Source organism: Phytophthora infestans, genomic scaffold (genome assembly GCF_000142945.1).
Source record: "Phytophthora infestans T30-4 supercont1.88 genomic scaffold, whole genome shotgun sequence".
Taxonomy (NCBI): Eukaryota; Oomycota; class Peronosporomycetes; order Peronosporales; family Peronosporaceae; genus Phytophthora; species Phytophthora infestans.
The window spans coordinates 287,916-311,395 of NW_003303671.1; the positions used below are offsets into that span (position 1 = coordinate 287,916).

The window sequence follows — 23,480 nt, forward strand, 5'->3', positions numbered from 1 at the left end:
GATTTGTGTGGCCCACTATCGAGGAAATCGGAAGTGTGCAAGCATTGCACGATGCGCCAAAGGGTGCAACGCTGAGTGATGATGAACTGTGGCTCGTGAATAACATGATGTGGATACCGAGTGGAGCTCACGACCTTACTCAGAGACTTCTGATAGTCGCTCATTGTGGTAGAAATGGACACCGCGGCATACATGTGATGGAGAACCACATTCGCCGGTTGTTCTACATTGGTGGCCTCACTAGGATTGTAAAGGATTTCTGCTCGAAATGCCTACTCTGCCTACATGTGAAGGGAGGGGTGGTGATCCCCCGACCTTTTAGTGAGACCCACTATACCTATGAGCGGAACGAGACGCTACACTGGGACTTTTTGACTCTGTGCGACTCTTTTGGTACCTCTCGCTACACGCTCGTCCTGAAGGACGAGGCAACCCACTGGTGGCTTGTGATAGCCCAACATCTGAAGTTGCAGCGAGTGCCATCCTGGACTGGTACAGCCGCTTTGGAGCGCCGAGGGTGTGGGTTAGTGACTCGGGATCACATTTTAAGAACAAGGTGGTGGCAGATCTAGGCCGGAGACTGAAAAGTCGCCAAGAGTTTGTGCTAGCATACTCACCTTGGAAAAACGGCTCAGTGGAGCGCGTAAACCGGGACATCTTGCAAGTACTAAAGGCACTGGCACTTGAGTACAAGATCAGCTTGCACGACTGGCCCTACCTACTCCCGCTGGTACAGTCTAGCATAAACCACTCACCGGTATCGTCACTAGCTAACCGGGCTCCGATTGAGTTATTTACGGGATTGTCATGTCCCAGTGCATTGGACACGGTATTTTTCCCGGGAGGGAAGGGGCGTGTAGCTACGCTGGACCAACCAGCGCCAAGTACAGTGGAGCGACTCACCAAACTACAAGAAAACATCCGCAACATGCACAAGTCTGCCAAGGAGGAGCGACAACGCCAGGCCAAACGGTACCGGCATCGACCACACTATGAGCAACCTGTAAACTTCTCGGTCGGTGATTACGTCCTACGTTCTCGTGTCGATGAGAAGTTGCATGCGAACAAGCTACGAGTGATGTGGGTCGGTCCGTATCGCGTGGTTGGCAGTGCTGACTACTATTTTACTGTGAAGCATTTGGTCAGTGGAAAAACAATGAATGTGCACCCATCTCGTCTAAAACTGTATGCAGACGACTCACTAAATGTGACTGAGGAGCTTCTCGACCATGTTGCCTCTCAAGGAACACTGCTGGCCGTAGAAGCGATCATGGGGCACCGATTGAATGCAGACATGCAGGCGTATGAGGTGAAAGTAAAGTGGCTTGGCTTTGAGACCGTAGAGGACTCCTGGTAGCCTTTGAAGACCATGAGTGAAGATGTACCACAACTTTTACTACACTACGCTAATGAAGCTCGTGATGGTACCTTCCTACGCGCTACAACAACAGCTATCGATCGGAAGTCAAGCCAACCCACAACACTTCCTGAAGGCTAAGTTATGGGCACATCCTGCTCAAGACGATTATCGATTTGAGAAGGATCTGCAACTGGGAACGGCCTACGACTTGGTTAGAGACTGGAACTTCTGGTACTCCTGGTATCATCAACAACGACTACGATGGCAAAGTTTCGAGTTGCAGGACGAAGTGCAGGCAATACAATTCGGATTTGAAGTTTTGGACGCCTGTGATTGGATGAGATCTAAATCCTTGGATTTTCATTGGCTGAAGCTGAATTGGTGCAAATCTTTGGGGAATGAACCTGTAACACTGCAACGTGTTGAAGTTGGCGTACCGGCTATGACAGCATATGTAACGAGACGGTTTCAAGTACACGATCATGGGGGGAACAGCATTTATAACACGGCGACGACGACGGGAGGAATTATAACTGCGGTGTTGGAAAGCTTGGGGGGCAGTGTGATGTAATGCAAGATTACTTGCACCAGCTCCTCCAACCCGCAGCCAACTTCGTTGGAGAGATCACTGCTCAACTATAGTTAAGCAGATCTCTAGGTGCTGTTCGCAGGTGCTGCTCCAGAAGGCATGACAGGATGATAAAGTACAGCCGGTTGTTCTTCAACGCGGACTACAAGAACGGCATCCCCTGGGCTGCCGTCATGGCAGGCGGGTGCGTCCTAAATTCGATTAGATAGTTCACTCTTCAATTGACATTGAAGCAACCAAGCAACTACAAGCAATAAACGTTGGCTTAACGGGAGTTCCAGCTCCCAAATCGTGAGCACGTCACAGTCGTGGGCCAAAGGAAGTTCATCGAATGTCTGGAGTCTACGAGTTTGAATCAGTCTCTACTGGAAATTCTCTTACCAATTACCAGAACAGAGCAGCGGCGATTTCATTCCTCGAGCGTGGTCGTCACAACCACGATGTCTCAGATCAAGATGAGTGGCATCCTGTTCGGTGATCGCGTGGTGGAAATCGCTGGTACTTCTATGGTTGAGGACACAAAAAATCGCCTCGTGGGTGACCTCAACTTTGACGCAAACAACAACTTCTTGAAGAAAGCACATAGCGCCGACATTAAGGGATGCATCTACATGTACGCAGCAAAGGTAAGAGTGCTTTGATCAGTATGTTTGGTAAACCAGTCGCTGGCTCATGTTGTGTAATGTTTTACCTTTACAGAAACCTGTCAAGCACGCAGTGGCAACTGTAAATGGCTTTTGGTTATCGCACATCCAGCTTGACGGCGAGACGTACGTGAATCGAGCATTTCGTACGTATGTCGTCAATATCTAACCTAAACGTTGCAGTTATTGGCATGTGGAGTCGGAGCCGGCATTTCAGCACACACCCACTAAGAATGCGCCCCCCTCGGACGTAAACTATCGCAAGGATACCATCGCCCTACAGGTTCATGGAGAACGTCATCATCTTTAAAATGGAGTATGATACACTCACCCGGAAAAACTGTTTTGGGCATACAATAGAACGGCGATGAAGAGTTGGCGCAGTCCGAGAAGTTGCGACTGGAAGCTCTGTAGCGAGCGGATCTCAGGATGCGCGAAGAGAAACCGAGAACTGTTTGAGCATTCACAGAACTCGTCAGACTTTCAGAATGCTCTCTATTGTAAAGCGATTAATAGTGGAAGCAGTATACTACTAAAGTATCCAACAACCTAGATCAATACAGAAAAGTCTGTCCTGGCCCTTTTCTCGCTAACCAGACCACCTCCTGGATTCAATTGTGGAGACTCGGTACACTTCATTCCTTCTCATTGCTCCGCAAGGATAGGTGTATGAGCTTGCTAGCAAAGCAGGAGGCTTACTTCTCTTTCTTGAGCTTCTTCGCGTCCTCCTCGGCGGCGTGTTGCTGCGCAAACTGCTCGATGCACGAGATGGCAAAATAGGCGATGAATGCCACCATGATCCATGAGCCCAGCTGGGAGACCAAGCTGCTGCCGGTTGTCGCTGCAGTGCCAGCGTGCTCAGCTGCAGCCTTAACCTGTGCTGAGTGGAATTTCTCGCGGCACTCGAACAAGAACTCGCTAACACGAGAGCCAAGTCCCCACTCCTCGGGAGTTACGCGTCCAATCAAGGCCTCCACCCGCTTAAGATGCGCGTCCGTGAAGATGGTGATGAAGAACGCAGCTTGCATGTTGACCTTGATGAGAGCCTTGCCGATGAGCGTAGCACCGAAGAACGTCCAGAAGGGCATGAGGAAGTGTCCACAACAGATGCCACAGAGGTCGAAGGCCATGTTGGGCCAGGCAGACATAAGCAGCACGCCCCAGAAGCCGTGTTTCTCCAGGAAGCGGATCATCCAGTCCTTCATGCTGTTCATGAGGTTGTACTGGGACTTGGACTCAGCGATCTCCTCGAATTCTTCGTTACGCTGTCCGGCCAACTTCGCGGCGCGACTAAGTGCGTACGGAGGAATCTCTCCCGCTGCAGTTCCCGCTCCCCAGAGCATACAAGGCAGGAAAACCTTCCAGAAGATGGCGGAGAAGGTGACAGTGGAGATATCGGGTACGTTGTTGCAGTTGGCCTCGAAAGGATGAAACCACATGTGATGGCGACTGTCAAAGTCCAGTGACTTGCATTCTTCTGCACCTTGCACGACGAGGAATATGTGCGGGAAGAGGAATAGAATGCCTGAGTGCATTCCTGTACCCAGCCCCACACTCGAGAGCACGCCCAAACCGACCCACCACACCACGAACTTGACGCTTTCATTAAATTCATCCAGCAGTTGGCGGTGCGGTCCGTCGCGACTCGAGGCAACTAGCCACACCAAAAGCAGCGGTAGTAACACGAAACGCGTGGCACGACTACGTTGCACGCGTAGCGCCAGCCACGTGAGGAACCGCAGGAGCACGACGCCAAAGTGGTACAGCACGCTGAATGGACGACGAAATAGTGTCAGCTTTTTGCGCTCCTGACGAAATTGCTCGGCCAGGGACGCCGTGTCGTCTGGGCTGCTCGCCATGTCTCTGCTGGGCTTCTCTTGGTCCACACGTCGCGACGTTATGATTGGTCAAGCTGGGGTCGCTTTGGTTTTGTTGCACTTAATATATCAATTACATGTAAGTATTAATAAAATTTTATTTACGCTTTTCCGGACATATCATTGGATAAAATAATTTAAATATATCTACCCAAACCGGCACTTATGCAACCCTGCGGGCCTATGGGCCCGCCTCAGACAACCTACCATGCGAGTAGTGAAGCGAGTCCGTGGCGAGCGGAACGGAGGCAGAACACAAGGAGCGACATTCATTCTTACCCGCCGCGTAGCGGCGGCGCTCGGCTAGTAATTTTGTCAATTCCAGTGAAAAATCGGATACCGACCGTAGTCAACACTTCGATATAATTGGTCAAAACTCACCAGCTGCTAAAAAATTCTAGAGATACCGAAAAACTGTAGACTCTAAGTGTGTTTTCCGGTATGCCGAAATGTGGGATAGGTAATTCGATCTGGGACATGTATGTGAAATATTCAAAGAAATCGCCCACGCGTTGTCAATCCTGCCGCTATCGAACGTGGAGAAGTACGTGGCCGTTTGGGAGGAATACGGAGACGTCACCCGGGAACAACTTATGTTTCTAGAGCGATATGGAGACGCAAAAAATCAGATTGAGGACGTTGAGCATACACTAGAATGGATTCAGGATGTAAATTGGAAGGCTGCCGCTGTTGAAGCTGTTCCTGTCATGTTTTGGGAGCCACTTCAGGAGCGATGGGTACGTTGACTTGTTGCACACGATTGCTGCTACGAGAAGTTATGCGAGATTGGATACCTGCTGACGTCAGTAACTTTTGTGTAAATACGTTTCGCAGGACTACATTCTACAGCAAATAAAGGAGTTACCCCTTCGTTTATTTTCCGTTGGAAAAGAGGCTATCGATGGATATTGTTTGCTCAGCTTTAGACGAAACCAATGGCTCAGCACGACAGCCATCATGTGGTGAAGTGCTTTCTCAGAAATTAGAGAAGAGATCTAGCAAGGGGTCACTATCCTGAATTAGTGACAGTACCAAGTGGTTAGGGAGGATTTGGATCGCCCGGCATGGATCCACGTTTCTCGGAGTGGATTGGCCCAGATAAAGGGGCGTCAGGTGTGGGCCAACTATGGATCTGGTATGGGTAACGTATGGGAAGGCAAGATCCACCAAGGGAAGACTCGGATCCACCCTCACCTGAGTTCACTTAGGGAATATGGGGTGTACCATGTAGTTGGATCAAGTGGGGATCCAACGAAGAAAGGAGGGTAGACGTCATCTGAAGATGGATCTGTCATCAACGACTAACAAGAAGGCAAGATCCACCACGATATGTCTCAGATCCCACACTTCCGAGTCTGGATCCAGATGAGGATCTCACATGGAGTGACTTGGATATGGGATATGGGGATGTTGGATGCAGTGGATCTCGAGCTTTCGTGGGGTGATGGAGACCGCAGCCAGTCGTAAGACAATGGTGGGAGCGTGGAAGGCTCAGATCCATGACGAGTGTACACTTGCAGTGAGGTGGATCAAAGCGACCTGGATCCGGACAAGTGTACCCATAATATGGCGACCTTAATGATTACGCCATGGATCCGGTGGATCGGATGATAATACAGCTGGGATGATGGACCAAAGAGAAAAAGGACATGCAGCCGAGCCTGATGGAGGATTTAGAAGGTAAAAGACATAGAAGGTAGAAATTCAGGCAGGTACAGGCTTAAGTATCAATACAGTCTTCAATTTGCACAGTATCACGCAAGTGCCTCCCTGCCCTCAAGAATCGGAACTACATTGGCCGTACGAGCTCCGTGAAGGTTAGGAATTGCAAATCTAGTGTTGGTAGTGATAGCTGGATAATACATTGGCCAGATCCTACAACCTAGTAAGCTTTCCTTTACACGTGCAAATCCGACAGGTCAACCGGATTTTCTACTTGGTCGGGTATACCTAAGAAGGTCTCAACTCTCAAGATCCCGTCACAGGAGGCGGCAAGTACGACGAAAAGGCAACGCAAAGGCAAGGGAACACACCCGCAAGGCAGCCCTACGGCCAGATCCACGATCAAGGCCCTGTATCCACCAAGCTCGAATATTCGCTTGGGAACCAGAACCAACCACGGACGCAGAGTGAAGATTTTACCACTGCTGCTCCACCCCATCCCCACGTCTCGCCAAGACACTCAAGCTTCACCACTCGAGCTCTTCGGAAGTTACCGAGAGAGCAAGATCCCGCCCTACCGACGGGTACACAAGGTGAGGAAAGTTCAGCACATCACGGATCATCGGGGGACCCCCTCCATTAGTCGGTGTCTGGGCGCTGTTGGTATGTTGGATCTAGCAATCTTGCAGATTTTGCTAATCCCGCTACACCACAATCATTACAGCGATGAGATTGTGGGCTGAGATAGTCGGTGTGGTGAGTCCCTTCTTTCGTGAGCCGAAGGAACCCGACCGAAAGAGAATAGTCGCAAATGCTTATAAGGCATTCAAACCCACCAAGAGCAAGTTGATTGGGGCGCTAAACTACGATGGAGCGCACTGGGTCATCTTTTTCATTGACGTGGGGGATCGGGTCTGTAGACTCTTTGATCCACTACAAGAGGATATAAACTACGCCAAGATTAAAACAAGCATCAAGGAAGTGGTGGAACCTCTGTTGCCTGCAAATACCGAGCTGACGTACGACAACTACACATCGTGCTTGCAGCAGGACAGCGACAGCTGTGGATTGTGGTGCCTCATTGTTCTTGAGCTCGGTTTAACAGGTATGCCGTGGCACAAGGGACTGTACAAGCTGGCCCCGTATCTGCGACTGCGTTTCCTGAGCCTGTGCTTGGGCTACGCTGAGGAAAAGCGAGAATGCTGAGTTTGGAATCTGATACGTACTGCATTCATGAATACTTCCTTTTGCTTTTGTTTCACTAAAATGGCTGCATTCACTTGCTCAAGCTGTACAGTAACGTTCATTGAGATCTACATTGACTGAATTCGCAAAATTTGCTCTATGCATTCCTAAAGAAGACCATTTTGTTGGTATACGTTTTTTTATTGCGTTGTTGCTGTGAGTGGTGTAGCCGTAAGTGTATGCGCTGTTGTTATGAGTGCTGTAGCCGTTACTTTGTATCGGTAAAAATGAAAGTGATTTTGTGTTCTGTTTTATCGCGGTGCTGTGATTTTTGCTGCTACGGCGTTGTACTGTGAAGGTGTTGCTGTGAGTTCTGGAGATTTCTCTATTTTTAGAGACGTGTTGCTGTTAGAGTGCAGCCCTCTTTGGCAAAGCACGGCCAAGATAAAAAAAACACGATCAGCTGTTTTGTGTTTCTTTTTCGGTATCTCTAGCAAGGGCCGCTCAAGCTGCGAACTCGAAAGCGGCGCAAGCAGAAACCGCACTGCGTACGCATCTACTTGTGCGGTGCTCTGTGTGACCAGATTCGTGCTATCATTATTAAGACACGTCATGCTCAAATTCTTGATTAGCTACGTATGGTATTGAGTATTTATTGACGCTAAGACTCGCAACTCGCATTACAGTAGACTGGATCACATCAGAAGGATGAAAGACGCCATAGCCAAGCAGCATGCATATCCCAACACGGTGCTTCACTGCTTATATGCGTTCTACAAACGCGCAAGGAGCTCACTCATATCTACAACATGTCTGATACCACGATAGGCAACTGGATTCGCGTCTACGAGGCTACTGGGATGTTTGAACGAGCGGGAAACCAAGAGAAAGAAAGATCTTAGCTGCACATCGGTCATGGATCTGTGACTACTACGCAAAACATCATCTTGCCTATCTTGACTGTAATGGGCCCCTCCATTACATAAATAGGTAGATTTCTTTACATAAGTAGGTGCATCGGCACACGACTAGCGTGTGCTGAAATGCTGTCATGCCATTGGCTGATATATGGGGAGCCATAGCCATTATTAGCCAAATGGACTATGACGTGTATTTGAGTGGCCAGGGCTGTGGCCTTGGTGCTAAAATAAAGTCACAATTGATTTTTCCTTAAACCTAAGACTGAATCGCCTATTGCGAGCTTCCTCAACACTAAAGTGTAAGCAAGTAACGGAGTGAATACCTGGCCCGTTACACCTGTTAGCACTTCGTAGTCCTTCCAATGACCAGCTTCGACATGGGCCAAGACCTCGACCACGCCGCTTTCCCCCATCTCACTCGGATCGAGTGGGAAGCTCTCCACCGCCTCGCGACGGTGTCTGGAGATGCCGTCGCCACGTCGGTGCTGCGCTCAGCGACGCCCGACGAACAGCGGGTTGCGGCACAAAAATTCATGGAGCTCGCCGATGCGAATCGGCGAGTGTCAACTCCCTCGCGTATCTCCACGAATGACGTCGTGAAGCTAGAGACGTCCACCTACTCCGGTGCTAGAGAACACCGACTTCCGCTGAATCGCTGGTTTCGAAAGATCGCCATCGCCTCGAGGTTGATCGAGGCGCCTTCCGCGAAGGTCCACTTCCTCCTCGCGGCTGTCCGGGAAAGCTAAGGAATGGGCCCTCTCGTCGACCCCAACGCCTTCCCCACTGTGAATACCCTCCAGAGTGACCTTCGGCTCGCGCTCAAGCCGCCGCGAGATGAATCCCGAATTCGGGCAGACTTCTTCGCCCTTCGGCAAGGCACGATGACTATGCGCGACTACGTCCAGAAGACACGACACCTCGCGTCGTGTATCGTGTCCAAGCCCATCGATATGGCCTTTCAGGCTCATGTGTTCGTGTTCGGTATGCGCGAAGGCATGGCGCGCTAATGCCTTACAAGATCGGACCCTTCTACACTCGAAGAGGCATTTGCCCTCGCACTACGCGAGAACTACGTGGTTGCGGCGTCATACGCTCACCGCTGCCCCGCTTCAGCTCGGGAATCGGCGGCTGAGCCCATGGACATCGACGCTATCGATACGACGAGCAATCGTCAGCGTCATGTAGCGCGTCGGAACAGTCGTTCTCTCACCTGCTTCCGTTGCCGGAAGGTCGGGCATCGCGCGACAGAGTGCCGCGCGCCAGCTCCAGTGCTTGCGCATATCGATGCCGAGCCCGTGAGTTCTGACCAGCCAAAAAACGGTCAGGGTCAGTAGGTGCGGGGCGCCTTACTGGCTGGAATGGAGGTCCGGGCCCCCCGGTGGCAACCCAACCACCTCGCCCTCCTGTGCACTTTCATGCCACCACCACGCCGAGCGATTCAAGATTGATAATTGTCATTCTTCATGTCACCGCGTAAACAAGAACGGCGTCCGCGCCGACCCCGAGAAAGTGCCGTCGATATGTGCGTGGCCTACGACACAGAACCCACTGAATTGCGTCAGTGGCTGGGTCTCGCAAATTAACTCCACAAGTACACTAAAGAATTACGCCGGATTGATCCAGCCGCTTTCTTCGTTGTTGAAGAAAGATGTGTCGTGGTCTTGGACTTCCGCACATCAAACTGCCTTCGACTCGGTGAAGAAGAGTCTCGCCGAGGCCCCAATCCCCGCGCTCCCGGATGACTCGAAGCCTGTTCACGTCGGCAGCGACGCGAGCGATTTCGCCATCGGCTGTGCGCTGATGCAATTCGATGATGAAAGTCGAGAGCGTGTCGTAAGCTACCCGTCCAGGCAGATGAAGCCGGCGGAACGCAACTACCCTGTTCACGACAAGAAGCTCCTTGCGATGCGCTACGCTCTGATCAAGTTCAGAGTGTACTTGCTGGGTGAGGATACCTTCGCGGTGTACACAGACCATGCATCGCTGATGACAGCGATGAAGAGTCCTCATCTCTCCCAGCGGATGGCCCGCTGGCTCTCGTTCTTCTCTGAGTACAACTTCGTTGTCCATTACAAGCCCGCCAAGAACAACATTCTCGCCGACGCTTTGTCTCGGCGTCCCGACAACGACCCACGCGATGCATTGGGTCGACAAGCTTCGCTCGATGAAGACGATGTAGATGAGTGTGGCACGTGCAAGGCGTCAGGTGATACCCTGACGAGCGTCTCTCCGGTAACGCCACTCCGCGACGAAATCCGAGCTACTTACGAGCATGGCTCGATGTACTCCAGTATCCTGGAGCACCTCCGCTCTCCCAGCGCCGACACACTGGGAGCCCTTTCCCGCTCTGTACGAAACAAAACCGACCGATATCGTCTCGAGGACGAGCTGCTGACGTTCAACATCGACAACTTTGATGCCCCACGTGTCGTTATCCCTAACGACCCCGATCTGCGCTCACGGATTATCCATGAGTTTTATGATGCCCCGCTGGGCGCTCATCTCGGTCGCGAGAAGACGTGTGCCGCTGTCTCACGCGACTTTTATTGGACCATCTTGTATAAATGGATACGTAAGTGGGTGCGCACCTGCGAGATCTGCCAGCGCGTGAAACCTGCCTCGTCTTCGCAGCCCCCCCCCCCCCTGCGGCCTCTACCAGTGGCCACCAAGGCTTGGAGCTCAGTGTCGATGGACTTCATCTTCGGGCTCCCACCCGACGCTTAAGGACGTTCCGGTGTCTTGGTGTTCGTAGACCGCTTCAGCAAGATGATCCACCTGATTCCGGTGTTGGATTCGATCACCGCGGCAGATACCGCGGTGCACTTCATCAATGCGGGCTTCCGCCATCATGGCCTTCCTGAATCCATCGTCTCCGACCGCGACTCGCGCTTCACGTCGGCCTTTTGGTCAAAGCTCTTCGAGCTACTGAGCTCGAAGCTGTTGATGTCCACGGCAGCCCATCCGGAAACGGACGGCCAGACGCAGCGCGTAAATCGCGTCCTCGATGCCGTCCTTCGAAGCTACGCGACGTCCTTCTCCAGCTGGATCTCGTTTCTGTCTCTGGCCGAGTTCGCGCTGAGTAACACGGTACACGCGTCGATTGGGCTGACGCCCTTCTTCGTTAATAACGCGCGACACCCGCGTGTCCCTGCTCTCCTCGCCGTGGGCCATCCCACAGCGCCGTGTGTCCCCACTCTGGGTGGGGAAGAAGCTGCCGACAAGCCGTCTACTCCATCTGCGATGTCTCCGGCGGCTACACCGGTACTGGGTCAACCGGTACATACACCGGTTGCTAATGATATCTCGAGTGTATCCCCTGTTCCCACGTCGGTCAACGCAGTGACACGCTCCGCATCGAGCCCACTTGCGCCAACTAACTACGCGCCAAAGCATGCGGCGCGACCGATCGACTCCGCAGTCGTCTTCGACTTTGTACTACAGCGCGAAGCGGCCACCCGCTATGTTCGAGACGCACTGCAGGACGCAGTGGACAAGCAGAAGGAGAACGCCGATAAGGCTGGTGTGGTGTAGGATTTCCAGATTCGACCATACGTCAACCTACTTTAAATCAAGAATCGGCTCGGTCTGATAACACAAAGCTTAGGAACAAAGGATCACGGTAAGTACTCAGCGATCTGTCCGGATGATGCTATCCGGATAGCCGCTGATCTCAACGGTCGCCTGAACCCAGCGGAAGGGTCGGTAGAGATCCGAAACGACTACATTTCACTAGATATTTGTATGAGAAGCATAGGATTATGTAGGGGGAGCCGAAAAGGCTCCCAGAAGATAACAGAGCAGAATTTGCCTAGTCCAAGACACGTGTACACGCTTCCGGTAAGGTCCTGTATAGGGCTGGATTATGCCTGCCGTCGATACTCGAGAGGCATAGCTTGTAGGGTATTGACTGGTAGCACCAAGAGATTAGGTCGGTCCGGGTAGGACAAAGTCTCGCTACGCGCGAAAGAAAGCCCCGCAAACTCAGCGGGCCGGTACGTCGGATAGGCCGGGTGCCGTAACACTTCTAGCTGAGCAATTTCTGCGCTCGATGACCTGTAAAAGCGCTCGCGCGCCGTCGTCCATCCTTTGGTGGAGGGCACGGGGTTGTGAACGAGCTCCGCCGAGCCAAACTCGGCGGAGCCTTTAGAAGTGCTCTGACTTGGTAAGTCGGAACCGAGTGGAAGCGAGCCACTCGTCTGTCCCGGTTGGGCCGGACCGTGAGGGGACCACCCTCTGCGCAGCCACACAACCGCCGACTTAACTCGGCGATTCGTTGTGGTTTTTGAAAGGAATCCACATCTGACGGTATGTGTGTGCTCTACTACACCACAACTGGTGCCGCGACCCGGGAACAGGAGTGTGTGCTTGTTTTTATAGGTGCCAGCTAACCAAGTTAAGAGAAAGAGAAGAGTGAAGATGGTCAAGGGATCAGCAACACCGAGCGACGGAAGCCCAGCGACGGCTGGAGGATCGCCTCATGCGGGGTCGGACCCGGCGGATCAACGACTCATCGCCATGACGATGGAGGTGGGACGAATCGTCCAGTTCGACGAGGATGGCCAAGACCAGGAGAGCGAGAACGGAGATGCAAGTGAAGGAGAGTATGAAGAGAAGGCCGAGACCGCTGAGCTCGGAGAAACGAAGACTACCGCCGAGCTACTTGGCGAGGTGGAAGAGTTGACGCTGCAGGTGGGACGCATGGGAGCCCCACATCCTGTCAAGCGCAACTTATCCGCCGAGCTCGACGAAGGTGCGGACGATGAAGAAGATGAAGAAGAACATGGCGTTGCTCAAGGGGACCGTCCGCCCCTTATTCCGAAAGCGACGAGGAACGCCGATACGCCGAGCGCCAATGAAGTGTTGGCTCGACTCGGCGAGGAGATGAGAATGAGATCGGAATGAATGATGATGTTCGCGCCTGTGGCGATGGCACAGGCGAAGTGGCCGATGCTGGGTCCCGAGCTAACGCAACCCGTGCGTGCAGCCAACATCAATCCGTTGGTGGAAGAAACTGTGTTGCTGCTGAAGGCGATGGGTTATCGGCGCAACAGCCGACCAAACAGCCTCATCCTGTCCGACTGGAATCTGACCCGAGGCGGAGCTGAGCTCTGGCAATGGAAGAAGAAGTTGAGAGTGGCGTTTGGATTGGAGAAGGCCCCTGGTGGAACGAAGCAGGCGTGCAGCCGAGTAGCCGAGTTCAAAACACTCGGCGAAGTCCCAAGCAAATTCCTTTGCCGAAGACCCCGGAGACGAAGAGATGTGAAGTGTTCCGCGCTACGCAAGGGACTCCATACTTCGAAGACTCCCACATGCCGACTCCGATGAAGCTAAACCCGACTCAGCGAGCGCCGAGTGGTGGACAGCGGAATGCAGGTCGTTACCTTGAATTATATGATGCTGCAGACAAAGCTGAGGCTTACGAGGAGGACGATGACGCCTTTAATGTGAGAGGAAACCGTGAAGGACTACATCCGAAACTTGAGCTTCGACGCGGCTGAAGAAGACTCGACTCAGTACCTAGAAGTCTGAACCCACGCCTCACTCGACAAAATCGCCGATTTCGAAGGGAAGCACTACCGTTCTGACGCATCGCTCCAGTGGCTCAAGCGTTTCATCTACGAGATGAAGAGCACCAGGATGTCCCAAAGTGCCTGGTGCGAACCCTTCTCGCTATGCTTGGGACGCGCGGCGAAGGGTTGGTATAGGCAGCTGCCGAAGAAGACTCAGCGACGTTGGAAACTACTCAGCGAGGCGTTCCTGGACTATTACTGCTCACAGTTTGACCAATCCGCCTGCACTCGTTACTTCTCGGCGAGACGTAAAGTCAACGAGCCGATCTGCGACTTCCTCAATGGGTGTGCTCGGACAGCCAAGATCCAGTACGAGAAAGGTGGCGCCGATGCAGCTGACCATGTCGAGCACTTCTTGCTGCATTGTGGTGATGACGATGTGATGGATTTGATGTACCCCTTGCAGTTGGAAGACATCAGTAAGGTGAAGCAGATAATCAATCGTCGGATCCCCGGTGAAAAGCGCAAGAAGCAACGCGACCGACTCGTGATTGCACGAGGCCGAGACGACAAGCGGAAGGATTAGAGCCGCCGAGATGAACGCCGAGATGGACGTCGAGATCAGAAGCGCAGTCGCAAAGAAGACACCGCGACCGCCGAGTCACTTTAGTTGACGCCGACTCTGACGGGGAAGAACTACTCGATCAGAACCCGCCGAGTCCATACAACTCCGAAGACGAATGGGATGATGAGGACCAGTCCGGAAGTTACGACTCAGCGGAAGACGACGACTACATAGACGCCTGCGTTGCCAATGATAAGGGAAATACACCGGACCACCGAGAGAACTCAGCGGGAGACCAGAATGGCTCGAATCGAAGTTGGGGAAACTCAGCGAACCGACCTCCGCGACCGTACAACCAACGAGAACAGTCGAACCGTGGAGATGGATCACGCGACAGCTCTCAACGTGGACCTTGTGCAGCTTGTGGAAGAATGGGGCACTCGGCTCACTACTGTCGACGACGCTGCAAATTCTGCAGACAAGTCCATGAAGGCGGCCAGTGCGAGCTGTTTCGTCAATATGAGAAGCTGGCTGCGCTCGTGAAAAACTCTGTCGACAAGTCGCAAGTGCCAGAAGACCTGCAAAACCTTTACGCGCCGAGTGATTTAAACTCGGCGGCCCGCCAACACTGACTGGGTTGGAATATGCCGGGCTGCCACAGTCAGCTGAACCTGTAGTTGAGGTGAGCTTCTTGTTTGCCTTCGTTGGCGAAGCCCGAGGGACGAAGCGGGAATGGCAATTGGATGTGTGAAATCGACGGAATTGAACGTGAGCTTGGTGAGTTAAATGATAACTACCGAGCGATTGCAAGTGTAGCTCGGCAGTCAGACCAGGCTGTGCATCGTACCAGAATCATGGAGCTGCTTCCGGGCGAACGACTGGGATGGTGGTCAGCACAGACGTTTGATCGCCGAGTTAGAATGAGAGCTCTCGTCTTGGGGGCAGTGAACGACCGAAGGACCAATATCCTATTGGACACCGGAGCAAATGTCTCGGCGATTAGTGAGTACTTCGCGAAGAAACTGCGTCTCAAAAGAGTGGCCAGCCGAGATAAGCGGATCGACATACAAGGAATAAGTAAAGACAGAATGGTGACAACGTCACGAGCAGTTGCGAAGGTGACACTCGGCTGGGAAGTGGCGTACGAGTTTGAAGTGTGGATAATGCCTCATCATGCCGGAGTCAATTTGATTCTCGGCACTGACTTCATGATCCCAGCTGGGATCCGTCTGGATCTGTACAGCTCAGCGGTCAAGCTACCCGATGAGATGGTGATCCCACTCATCCGATCAAGTAATGCGCCGACCAAGACCGAGTTCGGACCGAATGTCCCATGCGGGCCACGAGACGGGTTAACAATCAAAAGTCGAATGACCGCTGAGTTCAAATAGCCCAGGTGGCAACCCAGTGAGTCGACGCATGACTTGTGGGTGCGACGGATGAAGGGTTGGATTCCAACGGTTGTTTTTAATCGCCGGGGAAGACCAACTCATGTCCTAATTACAAACGTACGATCCAAGTCAGTCTGGTTCCCACCTCACTTTTATGTGATAAAATGGCAACCACACGGAGTACTGGCCAATGAGGGATATGTCCGCGTGAACTCGGCGAAATACCGTGACAGGCAGATATTGGCATTTGAGCCAGCGATGGACAAATATTTGCTGCAGAAGGAATAACGACTGTGCGAAGACTGGTTGTCACACCAGCCGCCAGCTGTAGAAAGACGAAAATACCCTATTCCGACGGCGGTGAAAAAACGACTCCCTCCGGTGGAGAACGGACCAGAGTTAACATGCGCCGAACGCTGGAGGAGGATCGAAGCTGATACAGGAGCCGACGAAGACCAGAGGCGTCGCGATAACGCCGACGTCATATCAACTTCAGGGGTGACAAGGGGTGACCCGGCTATAAACTCAGCGTTCAAGCGAGAAGACGTCCGAGCGGATCGTACGCCGGTGCTACACGATGGCCAAGATGTCCCCTACGATCTGTCCAAGTTTGAAGACGATGGCACCATTTCTGACGTCAACACGAATTCAGCGGTTGAAGGAACAAGTGAAGTAAGGGCCAAGGAAGAAGCGCCGGCGACGGAAGACTCAGCTATAACGGAAGGAGACCCTGAGGAATGCTCGAAACAGGTCCTACGCGACGAACAACCCGTTATTGACGACCGAGCCAAGATTAAAGTCATTAGACCAAGTATTGTGGGCGAGGTGAACTCAGCTATGAGCACCCTGACCACTATAAGTGCTGGGATTAACCATGTGGTGACGGCGAGCTCGGCGCTCGAAGAACCAGCCGCAAGAAATGACTTGGGAGCTGTTCCGGCGGGCCACAGGACTGCTGACTACGCAAGGGAAGAGTGTGGACGCGTGAATGTCTGTCCTGCCGTCGCAGCAGGCTCAGCGGTACAGCGCCCAAGCGTGACGACTGCGAATTCTAAGCTGGAGGTATTACTTTCAAGAGATGTTGAGGCTAGCAGTGAAGGACTGAGCTGGACGGTGAAGACAAGTAACCACGGTGATGAAGGTGAAGCACGAGCCAGGTGTGGCATCGATGGATTAAGTTCTGCAGACGTGGTGAGCCCAGCGATGGATACACCAAAAGCCAGCATTACCCAGTCAGAGGCGGGGGACTCGGCGTCAGCAGACCTAAACACTGAGAGCGATTCGGACATGGCCACAGCATGCCGCCAGGATGTCAGCTATCCCGGAGACGCGTTTGCACGCATGGAAGTTTGTTCTGGCGTCGCAGTCAACTCAGCGGGTCAGCACTCCGACGCGACAAAGGACTATGATAGTCGGAAGGTATTACTACATGAAGGAATAAAGCCTAACGACGATCCAGCTACGGCGAACTCAGCGTTGGAGACTATGGATGCTGAAACCGGTTCGGATGTGGTATGACGACACGACGATGATACCATCTACCTGGGAGACAAGTTTGAACGCGCAGAAGTCAGATCGGCCGTCGTAGTGAACTCAGCGGATATGGGCTCTCACGTGGACGACAACTATGATTTATCTGAGGTATTACTGATGAGAGGTACTGGAACTGAGATCGGAGTAACGAGCTCAGCGACGACAGTGTTCGATCCCGGCGGAATTGACTACAGTTTAGAACAAGCTGAATGTGATGAATGCAGCTCAACAAGAGACCTAATGGAAACCCTAAGGCAACACTACGTGGCTATCGCAGCGACCGAGGACGAGCAAGAAGATGATGCTGACGACAATAAGACCGATATCTTTGAACGGAGTGGGACAGACCTGGAGGTGACCGATTAAGCTCATGAGCTAGCCTTCCTTCCCGACCTCACTGAAGTTGAGCCTACAGAACTCGACTATGGCGCTCCAAACGTCAAGTCAAGTAGTCATACGCCTGCACAGTCGGCTAGGTTGGTGGCAAAGCTGCGAAAGCTCGAAGGAATAATGCTTTCAAGTGATAACGCCCTGTCGCCTCCGGCGAACGGAGCATTGTGCGACATCCGCGGTAAAGGACACGCACCTATCAAGCAGAAAGTTCGGCGGATACCTCTCCGCCACTTGAGCAAACTGTACGAGTTGTTGAAGGGGCTGCTTCGAGCTGGGTTGATATCATTCTCAAGCAGCCCATGGGCCTCACCAGTGGTGATAGTACTCAAGAAAAATGGAGTGGATATTCGGCTATGCATTGACTATAAACTAGTTAACGCGATTACGACGCCGATGGAATACGCCATGCCACTAGTTGATGACCTGCTCACCAAATTGGAGAGTTACTTTTGGTTCTGCTCGCTTGATGCTGCTAGCGGATTCTGGGCAGTCTTGATGACTCGCCGAGCTCGGCAGATCTCAGCGTTCGTCTGTGCACTTGGGCACTTTGAGTGGTTACGAATGCCGTTCGGATTGAATAATGCGTCTATGATTTACCAACGACTCATCGCCAACGCTCTGTGGGGATACGCTCAACCAAAGGGGGGATGGCAGTTGTTTGCTGAACGAATGGCTAACGCAGAAGCCGAGTCGGGAGATCGGCGATTTGATCTCGGCGGAGTCGGCATTTCAACGCCGGAACAGCTGACGAAGCTCGAAGCGGACCACCAATCACAAACTGACTGCGATCCAGTCCAAGACCTAGTCAACGGACCGGACGGTGACATGTTCGCTAATGGAGAATCTGACCAGTCTTATTTAATCCCAGTGTTCAAGCGGAGGTCGTTTGTCGATGATATTTGTTTTGGAGGAAAGACGTTTGACGCCTGCTTGGAGACACTGGACCGACTACTAGACCGGTTCACAGAATGTCGGATTAGCATCAGCTTTACCAAGCGTATCTTTGTCCAACCCAAGGTTGATTTCCTGTCGCACGAGATTACGCCGAGTGGCATACGCGCTGATACGAAGAAGTTAGCCGAGATCGCCGAGCTCTCCTTCTCGAAATCAAAGATTGGGATGCAAGCCTTCCTCGGTGCACTTAACTATTACGGCCGATTCATCCAGAACTTGGCTGTTTATGGAGCGGTACTCTATCAGCTAAAGGACACGGTCTTTGGTCCTGGGGGTGACTTGACGTCAGCAAATACGTCATTCGCCGAGCAAAAACACAGGTAGCAGAAGCTCCAATTCCTCGCCGTTTCGACTCGGCGAAAGAAGTCCACATAATGTTGTACGCTAATGACTGGGCTTTGGGCAGTACTATGATACAGCCGCACGACGACAAGCTGCACTCAGTTCGCTTCTGCGGACGCGTGCTAAAGGAGAATGAACTCGGCTATCATCCCGCTGAGAAATAAGTAGTCGCGTTGTTACAATTACTCGAAGTGTGCTACACTCTTTTGGCAGGGAAGACGCTGCACGTCTACGCCCGTGTCTCAACGCTGGAATGGGTGTTTAAGTCTAAGTCGTTGTACGGCCGCGCAATAAGTTTCGCAGTAATGCTGTCGCACTACGATTTGAATGTAAAGCGAGTACGTGAACGAGATGTGGATTTCGCCCAGCTGCTCCAAGCGTCGATAACTCCATTTATCGGACTCGACGATTCCCTGAAGCACCTTGCGCCTCCCTCCAAGAAATCGGCGACAGTTCGAATGGACCCGGAGCTGCTATACGCCCGAATACCAGCTGACTTTGCGGGGTGTGTACTGTCATTTGATGGCTCAGCGAAGACAGCTAAATACGGCGGGTATGGAAGTTGTTCGTGGATACTGTGACGCCTTCCGAATTGGGACATTGAGATCACTGCGAGTGCGTACCTGTCGTCCACCACAGTCAACATCGCCGAGTACACCGGCATGAACAATAGGGTCTTGGCGGCGATTGTCCGAGGGATAACTGACCTGATTATCGTGGGTTTCTCCCGGCTTGCAATCCAGCAATCCATGGGGGTGATAGCATGCAAGAAGGAAACGTTGCAAGTGTTGCTAGCTCCACACAAGGATCTCACGAAGCAACTCAACTCGGTCCGGTATCGACACATAGCGTGACACTATAACGCAGCGGGTGATTCTCTCGCTACGGAAGCACTCGAAGCTAAAGCTGGACGAGTAATTCTCGGGACGGATAGGAAAGCAGAATTGAGAATGATTAACCGAGTAGCCGAAGAACTGTACGCCATAGACAACCCAGCGATTGTCACGGCAGTCACTCGTAGCCGAGTACGCCGAGTTCACTTTGAGGACGAGCTGGATGAAGACTCGGCTAGAGCAAGAGGAGGAAGTCAGGATCACGAAGCCATATCAACAAATCCTGGAGAATCCGCGTTTGAAAGCAGTGGAGATGAATTCGAATAAGTTAGCAGGGCGTCGACTCGGCGGACTAACCGCACGACTCCGAATGTTGAAACAGGGTCGCAGATGGAGTCAGCCCAGACAGCTCAGAATGCCAACGACATGGATCCAGTGACAGTACAGACTGAGCGGAGACGACGAATCGCGAAGGCACAAGACGAAGAACTTAGGTGGGCCGATCTTAAGGCGTACCTGACAGGCGAATTTGAGGACCTTACACACCGTCGAGCTCAGAATGCCGGCAAGGTCGCAGAAGCCTTTGTACTCAGCGAAGACGATCTGTTATACCGCCGAGATGAGATGCGCCGACAGGGCGAGCTCGGCGAACCGAACCTCTCGTTGAGATTGATGATTCCGTTAGCTATAATCGACGAGATACTTCATAACTGTCACAACTCGATCGAAGGGGGTCATAAAGACATCGTCAGAACTTATCACCGAGTCAAAGCCGACTACTACTGGATTGGTCTTTACGCCCACGTGATGAAACATGTTAGAGCCTGCGAGGACTGCGGTACCAGTTAGAGCAAGCCACAGTTGAGAGGTTACTCGCCGAGAAATGTGGTGTCAGACCATCCATTCCAAGTCGTGTCAATGGATTTCGTGATTCCCCTACCTCGAACTCAGCGGGGCAATACTGCACTGCTGTTGTTCCAGGACCACTTCACAGGGTTCGCTATCGCTAAGACTATGAATGACACCGGGGCACTCGAAGTGGCCAAGGTGTTTGAAGAATGCATCTTCAGGCTGTTTGGAGCTCCGTCCCTAATACGGCCCCGACCGAGATCCAAGGTTGATGAGTGAAGTGTTCCAAACGTTCTCCGAAATGATGCAGTCGAGATCGAGGGCTACGCTGAGTTACTGACCACAAGCCAACGGTCAACAAGAGAGGTCAGTCCGCTCAGACTATACGAGTCTACGTGGAAGATCCGCTTCAGGCCGACTGGGATGACATCGCCGAGAAAATGGTACACGCTATCAACAACTCAAGAGACTCGACTCGGCGAGGGGCCCCTTTCTATCTGGTACATGGCTGGGACTCCAAGTCTACACTCAAGGCTATGAAGTGCTCAATACTACGTGGACAAGGACGCTCGGCTAACTCGGCGGATGCGGTCGAGTGGCGCCGAGAAGCGAACAGACACCGAGAAGTTGCCCTACGGCTAGCAGCTGAGTTCCAAGTGCTGGAGGAGGCACGACGAGCTCGAAAGCACAACGAAGCACTGAGCAAGAAGGAGAAAAGATCCATTCCCAACGCAGCAGATGCCGAAGGCGGAGTTGCAGAACCAGGCGATGACCCCACCAAATCCTTGTTCAAAGAAGGAGACCAAGTCTGGTTGTTTATGAAGCGAGTCAAGTCGGGCCTGACTAAGAAGTTAGCACATCGATGGCATGGACCATTCAGGGTGAAGAAGAAGGTGGAAGAATTGGCCTATGAATTGAAGTTACCCGACTAGAGCGGATAGAGGTTCTACCCAGTGGTCCATGTATCACGTCTGAAGGCAGTCACCGAACTCGGCGAAAGACCCAAAACGAGGCTAATCGCTGACCTCGAAGAGACTCAGCGATTTGACTTTGACGAAGAATTGCTACCTAAAGATAGCTGGGAGCCAGACGCAAGTACAAACCAGTATGAAGTCGAAGCAATTCTCGACGACGAGCTACCATTATCCACGAGTACGTCCCGGTCCCAGCGAAAGTTTAAGGCTAAGTGGGTCGGCTACGATGAGCCTACTTGGGAACCACTGTCGAATTTGTCATGTGGAGGTCTCCTGTTTGACTATCTACGACAGAAGCAGCGTGAAAACCGTCTGCAAATGGTGCAAGTTGCAGATGAGGATTAACAGCTATTGCACCAAATGTTACACCAACTCAGCGGACGACACAGGCCGAGTTAAGATGGAATGCTACTGTGTCGATATTACATATACTGAATAATTACGAAATGAAGTCCTGAACGATACCTACGGGACGCCCAGTCAAAAAGAAGAAAATTAAAAAGTTGGCGATCCGGAATCCAAGTGAGTTGAACCCGACGGAGACAACTGGGAAGGGCTCAGCGGACTCGACGATTGGAGGCGTGGCGTCGTAGCAGACGTCATCCCTTGGGAAACTGCGGAAGGAGATGCAACATTCGCAGCCGTGGCAAGAAGTATCATCGCCGAGCTAGCCAACGAAGCTGACGCCGAACCAGGTGGAAGAAGAACCGGTGCCTCAGAACCCGACTCGGCTGACGTGGGTTGAGGTGGATCTGCTCCACTTGGAAGTGGAGTGCCGAACAGAGACATACTCGGAGACGCGCCTCGGAGATTGGGAGAACCCAACCCGTCGTCCGCTGAGTCGTCATCAGACGCACTCTCGTCATCCGAGCCGAGCTCACCGATTGAAGACCAGGGAAGATGTGGATACCTTGACGATTCAGCCGAGATGGACCACCCAGAGCGTACGCCGGAGGCGTATGTTCGGCAAGATCGAAGTCTTCTTCGATCGTGTCGTCAACAACCTGGGGGTCCATACCGCGCGGAGCGAAAACCAAGAAGTCCACGTTCCGAGCGCGGAAGCACGTGTTATACGGGTGAACCGCCGGGTCGTTAACTACCAAGCTCGCCAGGGCTCGGCTAAATCCACATCGTGAGCGCACTGAACCCAATCCGTTCCGGCTGGGGCCCACGAAAGGCTAACAGGAGAATAATGGGGAACGGACGGATCGAAATATACCTCAGTATCCACAAGAGGAGCAGGTTCGCCGCCGAGCTTCGGGGTGACCGCCGAGTAGAGCTGGTCGTAGACAGCGACAACCAAGGATCACAGGGTGTCACTACGGTGTTTGCGCTCGTGCTTGTACACCAGCCACAGCTCATATACAGCGAGCAGAGCAGGCGTGGCAGTCGGGTAGACGTCGGGATGGAGGCCCATCAACACACGTGACTCGACGATTCAGTGGCGACGCTCGTATAGAGCAACAAAGTAACGAGTCATTTGGCCATCTGTCTTGATGGGCCTCCTCGCCGAGTCCAAAGGACTGTCGTCACGAAGCTTCACCCACATATCTCCAAGAACTTGCATCAAGGTTCGAGGTCGGGCCTGAGAAGCCAAACACCGCCGATCCTCCTCCAGTACTGACGGAGAAAAGAAGAAAGGAAGCTCGGGGAGCATCCGCCGGAGACGCTGACAAGAATGCGTCGGACCGAAGACAGCCATGAAAGCTCGTATGCCGTCAAGAGAACACGGCGTGGGTGGCACGCGACGCTTGCCACCTACGAGCTCCAGCTGCACCCCTCCGCTCAGTGTATCCAGTAATGTATTCGAACAATGGGCTGAGCCGAAATGCATAAACGACACCTCGCGAAGCTGAGCCATGTGAAGAGTCAAACGACAATCCTTGGAAACCGCTTGCG

General features: G+C 52.6%; 1 protein-coding gene across 1 annotated transcript; it reads right to left on the reverse strand.

Moving 5' to 3' along the window:
* Nucleotides 1-3,142: 3,142 nt before the first annotated feature.
* PITG_19049 (uncharacterized protein) lies at nucleotides 3,143-4,452 on the reverse strand (the record flags this gene model as incomplete). Its single annotated transcript, XM_002997074.1, has 1 exon — nucleotides 3,143-4,452. One exon carries the CDS (start codon nucleotides 4,450-4,452, stop codon nucleotides 3,289-3,291), a length of 1,164 nt encoding a protein of 387 aa, XP_002997120.1.
* Nucleotides 4,453-23,480: the final 19,028 nt, after the last annotated feature.